This window comes from Podarcis muralis, chromosome 5 (assembly GCF_964188315.1).
Source record: "Podarcis muralis chromosome 5, rPodMur119.hap1.1, whole genome shotgun sequence".
In the NCBI taxonomy this organism is placed as follows: Eukaryota; Metazoa; Chordata; class Lepidosauria; order Squamata; family Lacertidae; genus Podarcis; species Podarcis muralis.
The window spans coordinates 66,442,853-66,454,048 of NC_135659.1; the positions used below are offsets into that span (position 1 = coordinate 66,442,853).

The window sequence follows — 11,196 nt, forward strand, 5'->3', positions numbered from 1 at the left end:
TATCACAAGCTGGGCAAACTGAATGCTGTTCTAGAGGCCTGTTTCCATACTGGTTGCTGCAGCTCTCCACACTGGGGTGCAGACTTTGCTTGCTCTGCAAGTGCAGATGGATAATTGGAAAGCAAAACAACAAGGCCACAAAGGGGAGAATGTCTTGTTTGAGATGTTGCCCCTCCATTCTCTATCTGTGACCCAGCCAGAAGGGAAGGTGGTACCCTGTGCAGAACCACCACACTTGCCCAGACGCCCCACATACTTACTTTTCTTTTTCTCTTTTTTATACTTACTTTTTCTTGAAGGTTTTTTCCAGTAAGCCACTACCCTCCGCCTTCAGCACACCATCCTTCAGCTCCTCATCAAAACAGTTGTCAATGGTCACTGCCACCTTCACTTCCTTGCCCACTTTTGCCTCTCCCAGCACCTGCTCAGAACAAAGTTGAACAGAGTTACTGGCAACCCCTCCTAAGGCTACCCTGACCCAGGTTCAAAATGTTAGGTCCATAGAGACACAGCTCCCTCCTCCTCCTTTCCCCATGGAACCACCTCCTCTTGCTGGTTCCTCTGTCTGCCTGCACTCAGAGTTGCAGGTAGCGAAGTGCAGTGATTCTTGGGGTGTTTTATGTATGACATTTGAGCCTGCCTTAACCCTAGGCAGACACAAGGGAATCAGCTCAAAATGGCAGCTCAAAATGGCTAAGGGTTTACCTTTATTGCGACGCTGGGTTTCTCGAGGATTATGACTCTGTTCACATTTCCCCCCTCTTTTTTTGACCACGAAGCTGCGACTTTAATCAGGTTGTCTATCAGCAGGTACTGCTTGTACTCAGCATATGAAATATTGATAGGGAATTCTTTTTCTAGGGGGGAAAAATCACTATGAGGTGTGGTTGCACAAGCCTGGCAGATGGTTGTTCCTTATTTAAGAGAACCCTCCTTATGTTGCTCTGATGAAGAATGACCAGAATGTTCCCAAGGTGGGGCTCCCCCTTTGGGGCCCACTTTGTTGTAATTCTGTCCTAGCTGGAAGGGGGATGGCGAGGGATAGAAGAATCATACAAACTTTGCATCCCTCCCTCAGTTGCCAATGGCTGAAAAAGCAAGGCCTTTCTCCATCATTTCCTGTTTCTTGCTTGGGATGGAGCAAGCGGAAAGTAGGCAGGCGTGCACTGATGTCATCACACAGGCAATTCCCTGTATTCCCCGGATGTGAGAAAGCAGGAACTGTCCATCACTGCACTCTGGTGAGGCATGAGGCAGCCACTCTGCTGGTCAAAGGCTGACTAGAAGACCACCTGGGATGGAACAACCCAAGGGAAGAAGCCATCATTGCCAAGTAGTGTTTGGTTCAACAGCACTTGGGGGGTGGTAAACTTATTTCCTGTAGATCAGGGATGTCCAACAGGTTGATTGTGATCTACTGGACGATTGTGGTGGCGGGGGGCTCCATGGTAGTGGGAGTAGATTGCAGTCTCTTGGAAGTTGGACATGCCTGCTGTAGAATATATTCATGTTTGGTGTGCTCAGAATAGACCTACTGAAATTAATGGGTATGACTTACTTAAATCCATTAATTTCAATGTGGAACTTAGTTTGATATAACTCTGTGATTTGATTTTCCAGAGGCATGTAACATGCAATGTATCCATGTCTACTATCTCCTGCTAGGCTGCAACAGGTAATTTGGAGTCTTCTGTCCCTCACATCAGTTAACAAGGATCGACCATTTAGGATTCATTTCACCAGGTTTTATCAGTGATGTGTGTTCAACTTCAGTAGTCCCCTCATCTGGTTGAGGTGCCAAATGATCCTCCCTCCTTGCCCACATTATCTGGCTTAACTCATACCTGGTTATGAAGAAACCCATGAAAAAACTTACCTTCTTTGGGGCCAAGGGTCACCAAGATGGAGGCTTTCCAGATCTCATGAATGGGTTTCCCAGTGTTGTTAATTGACCAAGCGGCTATATTGGGTGTTAGGTACTCAGTTGTAGAGCCAAGGTTTGTCAGCCTCAAGACCAAGTGGACATCCTTGCCAATCTCCAGGGGGCTCTTCACCTTGATTTTCCCTAAGACACTGGGCTTTGCAGCTTCTCTCAGGCTTCTGGCAGACTCAGAGTGGCTTGTTTTCAGATTGAGTTTGGCACAAGCCTTTGCAAATACTTCCCTTTCCTTGACAGAGCCTGAAAAAGTAAGAATAGGATGGCAAAATTTGACAGGGCCCTCTGACTCAAATGATGCAAGTTCATTAGCAGCCCCTGGGATCAAGAGTGCATTGCATGAAGCTCATCAGCCTTCTCTCTCTGGCTTTCCCTAGGCCAGAGACCACTTTAACTACTCAAATGTCACAGCAGTGCAAGTTCCAACACAGAGCATGTCGGGGTATGTAGGATTCACTGGCAAGTTGACTACTGACCTAGGTCTAGCTTGGATGTTGCACATGGATTCAGATACAATTGGTTGTGCCTGGAGTGCAGATTTAGAGAGAAGATATTTGGACAAAAAACAAGGTGCCTGAAAATGCATTTGAACTGCCTCTGGGTCTGTGTGTTTTGGTTTCCTTATGCCTAGCATCTGTGCCTTCTCTGACAATATATGTAGACCATTCTTAGCTGCAGGCAGAAGTGTGTTGAGTCTCAAATTGTCCAACTTCATGAAAAAACGTGGTTGCTGCCACCATGGGTTAAGTGGCCATTGACTGTAAAAAGGTGATATTCAGCTAAATACTTGTGGTAAGACAAATGTTAGTTTTAGCACAATGGGGTCTACTCTGGGTAGGGGTTGGTAAACAGATTTAGAGGGCAGGGGAGGGGGGATTTTACACTGCATGAAGAGAAATCCTTGCACTGATGAAAAGATCTGCTTATTCCTATATTGAATACAGGCCAGTGTCATAGCAGAGACCCAATTATCTCCAAACATTTCCACCTATTTGTAGAGGAAGCTCTTTTGCATCACCTTCTTTGTATTTATAATTATCAGTGACATCCAGGCGATCATTGCTGCCCACAGCCTTTGTGCTTATGTTTTGCCCAATGGACTTGGTGTCCAATGAGCCCTCGATGTCAGCATTGACCTCTGAAAAGACGAATGCAGTGTCATATGGCAGGTCCACATCTCCCTCCTTGATGGCCTTCACTGAAGCTGGACCACACTCGACTTTCTCTGGAGAGTTAAGGAAAAGAGAGAAGGTCTGCATCTGCAGTGTGTGCAAAAATGATCAGGCAGAACTACTGTATATCCTGGGGACAAAATAGGTTGTTTTAAATAAGACAAGTGTGACATTACATGCTGCAAATTACCCATGGGATTTGTGGTAAGGACTGCTAGCTTAAATTGCTCAGAAAAGGACTACACAAAATCACGGAGAGTGAGTCTGTCAGTAGTTATGGGCAATGACAACTCAATGAAGCCTCCACATTCGGGGGAAGTATATCTCTAAACAACAGCTTTCCCCCATTCATTTTTTATTTCAGCAACTGGTGCTGAGGGCTCATACTGCCTCTAAATATGGAGGGGGCATGACAGAATCTGGGCATTTCTATCATACAGAAATAGCATGGCGAGAAGCTGAACAGAGATCTGAACACAACCAACTCCCCCAGCAGTCAGCTCTTGTACCTGTAGTGCTTCGACCTTGTGGAGTTGCGTCCAGAACTTGCCACCCATTGTACATGCAGCCAAGGTCAGGTCGAGCAAACCAGCATTCATTCCACACATGGTAATTCCTGCAGCCAAGAGTAAATAAATCTGATGTGCAGGTTTGCAACGATCCCCAAATCTTAGGGTCAGCTGCTTTCAGAGGTGAGTGGAGCTGATTTCCAGAAGCACCTGGGAGCCCTAAGTCTGCTTGTTTTTGTTGTATTTAGCAGGCCATGCTGTGTTTGACGCAACTGACCCATGGTGACAAGATTTTCTGGGGGTGAATGAATGTTGAGAGCATAGGAGGAAAACAAAGGAGCCTTGCAGCTGAATTAGACCAAGGTGAGTCTACCTAAACTAACAATCTGCTTCCAACAGCAGCCATGGTGGAAGCTGTTCATTTTATATATATCACGCTCAAAGTGTTTTGCATCAGAAAGAGGCAAGATAGCATCAGTGTGACACAAATGGTTCACATCAGTGTGACACAAATGGCTTTGGGAAGCTCACACCTCAGAGCATCCTGTGACTGAGCAAGTACTGTCTGGTGCTGCTGGGACAGAATGGTACAGTGGGTCACTACCACTGTATCTGAATAATGCAGAGCATGGAGCTGTCCAGGGAGATGAGGCGTGCCCCTCTCCTTCTGACTATTTTTTTCCAAAAAGAAAACTCTGGCACTTATGAGATTAAGCAGGAAAAGGGTCTATTTCACAACAAGAATGACGAACAAGAATGTTTCAGAAGTTGGAAAACTTCAAAGAATTAGCAAATTATATATGCTGAACTCAGCAGATGTCTCAGGCTTTTCAATAAGATAGCAAATTTACATCTAACACATAAGGTGTTATAACTTAGACTTCGATAACTTGTGGGTATTAAAACAGGCTGATTCTTTTGGTCCTGTTGTGTTTCAGGTCCTCCACCTTTAGAAATTTCACTCCTGAGGCTCCTGTAGTAGACTCTGTATATCAGACCTTCTAAACCTTTTGGGATTCTTCTTCTCTTCCTAGAATATACATCCCCACCCTAATGAATTGGGACTTAAGTAGAGCGTTCCCACACAGCTTCCCAGTTCTCTTATGTCAGTATACCCTTAAAAGACAACAACCACTGTCTTTCAATCTAACCTCCCCACCCCTACCCCCAGCTCAGAGACTGCCTTTTTGGCTGTAAATATTCCCTTGGGGTGGATTTTACACAGCTAAGAGGCCACACTCTTATACAGCTGGACATCAGGCACAAAACTCTTCTCTTTCCCCCTCTCAAAGTGCTGTTTTCTCCCTCCTTTTAGCTAGCTGTAACTGGGCCTTCTATCACAGAAAGTAAGGAATTATTAGTCACTGCAAGGAGATGTTTTGCATGTCTGGATGTAGGGAAGGTCACAGATCCTGCCAAGTGTGGCAGAGAAGTGGGGGCAAAGGACAAAGATGTCTGGTTTTGTCCTACAGCTTTTGTGCCTCAGTTTCCATCTCTGGTTTCGTCTACAGATGCTGGTGTATAGGAGCCCTAGATGTATTGTGGTGGATGAGAAGAAGGTTGATTTACCAGGTACTCTCTGATGGTTCCAGAATCAGATTTTCATTTTTGTCACAGCCAGAACTGAAGTTGGAAATGATGCGAGTGGGAATTCCTATGCACCGGAGGACTACAAAAAGGAGAGAGAGAAAGAATATGGAAATAATGGGACTCACTGGTATTCAGCAACATTGTTCCCTGCTGTGCTCTTTAGCCAGCACTTCTTTCTAAGATACCCTTTGTTGGCTCCTTGGATCAAATGTCACATTGCCAGGCAGCAACATGGAATGAATTGCCTGGCTCACTGGCCTCTGTGGCCCATGACAGCACAAGGGGCTCTGAGTCCTACTAAGGAGGAAGAACCATATGCCAAAGTACTCTCTAGATGTTCCCAGAAATTCTGGGCCAACAGGGTCAACTATAAAACCTTCCACTTGCCACCTGTCTGTTTCTAGTGCATAAGAACATAAGAAGAGCCTGCCAGATCAGGCCAGTGGCCCATCTAGTCCAGCATCCTGTTCTCACAGTGGTTGACCAGATGCCTGTGGGAAACCCACAAGCTGGTGCTGACCACAAGAACACTCTCCCCACCTGCAGTTTCCAGGCAAATGGTATTTAAAACCATTGCTGCCTTTATCCATGGAGGCAGAACATTCATGATCCATGGAGGCACAGCATAATATCCATCATGGCTAATAGCTCGTCCATCTGCCCAGCACATCCTGCTGCCCAGCTCCTTGTCTTGTGTGATAATTCTGCTTATGGGCTGGACTGTTCACTTACTGCTTCAGCAGCCTGGCAAGAGATCGGCTACTTATGCTGCTGGACAGCTCCTTGGCCTTGCTAGGAACCTGGGAAATCTAAGCAACAACACTGTGTTGGCTGGAACACGACAATGGCTGCAACTGTACCTCTTAAGCTGCGACAGATGCATCTTCCCCCCTGCAGATCAAGGGCAGCTGGAAGTATGGCTTAATAGGTCAGGGCCAGCCCACCTATGAGGTAAGGTGAGGTGACTGCCTCAGACGGCAAGATCCACAGGGGCAGCAGATCTGGCCTGCATCACCCTCTGCTGCTGCTGCAGAGGCAGCAGTTATTGCAGTGCACTCTTTGGAGGCCGTATACCCTGCCTTCTCAGCAGCCCATTCCCAATGATGCCTCTACAATAGCCTCTCAGTGAAGAGGAGGTGCTGCTGGTTTCCTCCCACTGCCCTCTGGTGTTTGCTGGGCTCTGGACCAGAGTGGGTCTCTCCTCCCAACAACAGGCTTTGATTCCAACTTCAATCATTGGATAATGTTAATTTCCCCTGCTTTTTCCAATGTTGATTTTCACTCACCCCTTCTTCCCTGGCAGCGGCAGTCGGAGGAGGGGGAAGGCACCATTTTGTGGTTCACCTCAGGTGCCAGAATATATTGGGCCAGCCCTAGGTAGTCTTCCCAAATGCTACACTTCTACCAGCAGCATAGGGGCTTCCCCTTTCTCTTCCATCCACTCCCTCATGTTTGTTCCCTGGACTGGCTCTCTGGGTTCAGTCCAGGGAGCAATTAGGGGAGACTGGTTCTTTTATTCCCTGGGCACTTTGAACATGTTGTGCAGGGCATGCATTTTAAAATGAGTTCCATGCTTCCCTTTGCATTTATCCAGCCACCCATGCTTTCCAGTGATGCACATTGACCTCCTTTAGTTGGGCTGTTAACCAGCTGCAGCAGTACTTGCAAAAATCTCACACTGCCTTCCACTATAGCACAATGTAGTTCCTGGTGCTTGAGCACATTCCTCATCCCAGCGCCATGTCTGGAAGGGCAATGTCACAGAAGGTTCCAAGGAGACATACCCGTAGTCAGAACTCCTGCAAAGACCCAGCATTGCCCATACCGGACAGGTTCAAATCCAGAGCTTTCCCATTGCCTCAATATCTCCACACTTCCTGACCAGCTTCCTGGGTCTTTCCCATCACGGCAAGCCTCCCAGCATCCAAACAACACTCCTCTGTCTCCATCATTGCAGTTGATCTGGAAAAAAGTCAACATATTTGCGCATTTATTGTGCAATCAACACACTGCTGCTCTTCATATGCTGTGCAGAATCCAGTCTCTGTTTAGGGATGCCACATATTACCAGCATTTTGCCACCACCAAAAAAATGTGCACCTGCATGAAGGAAGGTGGGAGTCACTCTTGTGGCTCTACAGAAGCCTTTGCCAACCTGGTGCCCTCCAGCTGTTTTGGAATACAGCTCCCATAAATCCTAATGAGCAGCTAGAGGCAATGAAAGTTGTAATCCAAAGCAGCTGGAAACCACCATGTTAGCAAAGGCTGCTCCACAGAAACACTTGCCTACTGTATTTGTGTTAAGAGTGAAAATTGTAAGTCTTTCCTTACCATAGCGCTGAGCACTCGCCCAATATGTATGGGGTCACTTAGTTGGCTCATACCAGCAGTTGAGTCCTTGTGGTATTTTAAGCCCATGTCCAGCATAGAAAGGCAGATATCCAGAATGCCATCTTGAAACTGTCCACAGAAGAAAATATTCGACAAGTGAGTGAAATGCACCAGCACCATCAAATTATTAGCACAGAGAGAACTTTCTAAGAATACTGGAGTGCCAGAAATTCCAGTGTCCCCAAGTGAAATGGGTTTGATGGGTGGCAGCTGCCAATACTGATTCCATACTTCCTTCCTTCCATGTGACATATTCTCAGAGAAATCTCAAGCTTTTCCAGAGAATTATCCAAAGTCTGTTAAGATCCAGCCCAGGGAACTTCTTCATCATCTGCAACCCTTTCATCTGCCAGTTTCCCAAGTTTTAGTTCTATAAAATGATTTTCAGATGTCCAATGCCCCGTTGGAGGCTAGGGCCATAGCTGTCCTCAAGGTGGCAATCTGGGTGGGGGGTGGGATACCCATTTTATGTAAGTCATAGGACCATCCCGAGGATATGCTTCCATCAGGTGAGCTGGTCATTCAGGCCATTCCCAGTGCCTACGCCAAAACCTGTACATCAGTCATCAATAATGTGGTCTCATTTGACCCCAAAAGTATGTGTTTTGACTGGTTATTTCTCTCTGGTTGGGGTGGTAGGGGCTGTGGTGCCTGACCATGCAATATATGCGCCTTTGCACACATCTTCCCCAATGTATGCCTTTTGGTATAGATTTTTTTTAGTTAGAGAATTGCATCACAAAATTCAGAGATATGCCAGTTACGAAGGTTAGTTGCATTTTGGTTTGGTAAGTACAAATTAGGTTGGTTTGCATTAAATTCATTTCCTCCCCATTGATTGGTGGAACTCACTTCAAAACGGTTTGGGGATTTCTCAGTGGGTCAGCTTGTTTGCAAATCCCTCCAGCCTCCTAATCATTGCTCAAACTCTTCTCCATCCCTAGTTTGAAATCCCTCCACTTTATATTTACCTGGCCATAATTCCATGGCAGTAAAGTTTTTCCATTGTTGCAAAAGATGACACCAAACTCTGAGAGGACATATTCTTTGCGCTCTGCCTCATTAGCCATGAACACATCATCCTCTGAAAGATGAATGACAAGCAGGTACTGTGATAGCACTTCTCTTTGTCCAGGTAGTGCGGCATCATGCCAGTGCTCTCCTATCTCTAACCTTTCTACACATACAACACAGTGATTATGTCTACCACCAATCATGCAGAAGCCTACAGGTGGACCTGGAGGAGATCAGGTTTTGAACTGCTAGGCTAGCACTGACTTAGGGAACATGTTTTGTACCTGGCATCCAGGGGTTAAACAGCAACACAAAAGTGCCAAGGCTGGAGGGGAGTGTGCTTCTGCTGGTGTCTGTCTTGATGCTGAGCTGGTAGCGTCCAATGGCAGCATCCACTGGGCACAAAATGGAGACACTCAGGGAGCCATAACCAGCAGAGGTCTGTACTGCGCTCCAAGATCTTCTGCTTGGTGTGCTAGTGATGCCAAATGCCACTCGTGTCTCTGCCTGTAGAGCACAGGTTGACCCTGGAAAGAAAAGGTAAGAGGAGGAAGAGGTGGCTTCTCTGTATGTTGACTTCATATTTTGAGAAATCCATGCACCATCAAGATGGATTGGTGTGTCAAGATAGATGCCCTCTTTGCAAGGAGATCAGAGGACTTACCTAGTCACGCTACACATTTCTGTGGATTTGTGCAGCACATAGCCTACTGCAGGTTTTGTGAGGAAAGCTGGAGAAAGACTATATGAGTGAAGCTTGGTTAGTTCCACTCTACAGATGAGGGACTGTTTTCCCTTTTGAGAGGGCAGGGGAAGATAAAGTGTTTACCTGTTTCTACAGTAAATGTTAGTTTGTCTGCAGCTGGCAACGCTCCTCTGGATGTCAGAGAGATCAAAAAGGCTTGTCCTCGTCGCACAACCAGTTCCTTGCCTGGATATTCATCAGTACGGTGCTTGATGGTGTTCTCTTTCAGTTTCCAATCAGTGTTTACCAAACCTGCAAGAACATCGGGAGGAAAATGGAGCCACTAACACCAAACTATGAATGGGACTAAGTGCAGTTCCTCTATAGCAGTCCTCTCCAGGATCATCCTGTTTCATTTAGGTGTCAATAGAGCTATGAAGATTCATTGTTATGTTTCTTATAGGTCTCCTAGCTCTCCTCTCTCCATTGCATGATGACAAAATGAAACTGGGACTTTTTCAGCCGGAACTCACCAGACTCAGTTCTGGCACCTCTCAGGGGGGCACCATTGCCACTATAAGAGAACAAGGGAGATGTTCACTTTTCTTTCTAGATAAATGAATAGAGGAGAGCTAGGAGACAGGTAAGGAAAGAGTTCATGTTTTTATTTAAAAGGTGGATGTTACTGAATATTTTGTTAATGCTTCTTTTTATATTAAGCAAGTATCATTCTTAAAAAGTCATGAATGCAAACCATACTTTGACTTGGAAATGTCCTTGTAAGTCATGGCAAGCCCATTGACTTATATGTTCTTCTGGACATAGTATGACATGCCCAAATGAACACAGAAACATACGTACATGCTTAATCAAGTGATAATAAGGCACACAAGCACTCCAGCTACTATCAGATTTGATGGAAAACCTTGTCTGTCCTGGTCAGCATGGTCAATGAGATGGCTGCACCAAGGGGTTTTATGAACCATTTTGTGGAAGGAATCAAGTTTGCCAAAGGAAATTGTGAAAAAAACTCACATCAATCAGTGATTCTGAATCCCATCCCTACTGCTTAGCATACAGAGCTGTTAGTAATTGGGGGTGTCAGGAGAGGGGGCTTGTGCAGTCTGCCTTCCCTCTTCATGGCCTCAAGCTCCCTATGCAAACATGAGGAACTTTTGCAAGCTGGTGTTAGCAAGGTGTTACCCTTCTTACTCTGAATTTATTCATGCAGAATAGCCACAATTCTGATCACTTCTGCACCTATAGATGCATGCATTCACTCAAATGGTGAGCGTAATGAGATGAGTTAGAGCATTAAAATGCTATGTATAAAGTGATATAGGGGGTTCCCTCTGTTGTCCAATAGGCTCTCTGGTATATTTTCTTTTCAACTGGTGGAACTTGGCTGCAGAGGTCTCTAGAGCCTCCATTTCTGAAAAGAAGCCTGTAAGAGAACCCAGACCTCCTATTTTCTGGGTTTTCCATTGACCCCTCTAAGTCTTCACACCCACCCACCTACCTCAAGCCCTGCTTCCTTAAATTGTCAAGCCAGAAGTTTGCTGACTGCTCATACTCACCAGCCATTATCTCTTGCTCTTTGCGTTCTGATTTGCTCTGGAGTCTTTCCTGTCGTAGGATGAAGTTCTAAAGGGGTTTGGAAGCATCTTATATACTGCAAAAAGGAGGATTCTCTTTCTGTACAAGCCAGGGACAGTCCAATAAAATTGTGGGAGCCATTCCAGGAAGTCTGAATGGTTGGAGGCAGATGACAATATCAGAATCACACGAGGCATCTAAAATCCATATCTGCACATCTTTAGCAAACAGATTACCTGGCCAGTTCTAATGAATCACCCAGTTGTAAGCAAAACAAGTAGATGGGCCAGTGCTAAATGGGGG

The 11,196-nt window shown here is 45.8% G+C and overlaps 1 protein-coding gene across 1 annotated transcript; it reads right to left on the minus strand.

The window, feature by feature from the left end:
• Positions 1-680: 680 nt before the first annotated feature.
• On the minus strand, positions 681-10,881 carry LOC114599927 (protein-glutamine gamma-glutamyltransferase E-like). The gene is made up of 11 exons (XM_077928131.1): positions 10,875-10,881; positions 9,442-9,609; positions 8,897-9,139; positions 8,570-8,775; positions 7,539-7,667; positions 6,992-7,169; positions 5,187-5,286; positions 3,618-3,724; positions 2,955-3,155; positions 1,877-2,179; positions 681-857 (listed from the first exon to the last, which is right to left on the minus strand). The coding sequence occupies exons 1-11, from the start codon at positions 10,879-10,881 to the stop codon at positions 694-696; spliced, it is 1,806 nt and encodes a 601-aa protein (XP_077784257.1). The 3' UTR covers positions 681-693.
• Between the last annotated feature and the right edge of the window lie 315 nt (positions 10,882-11,196).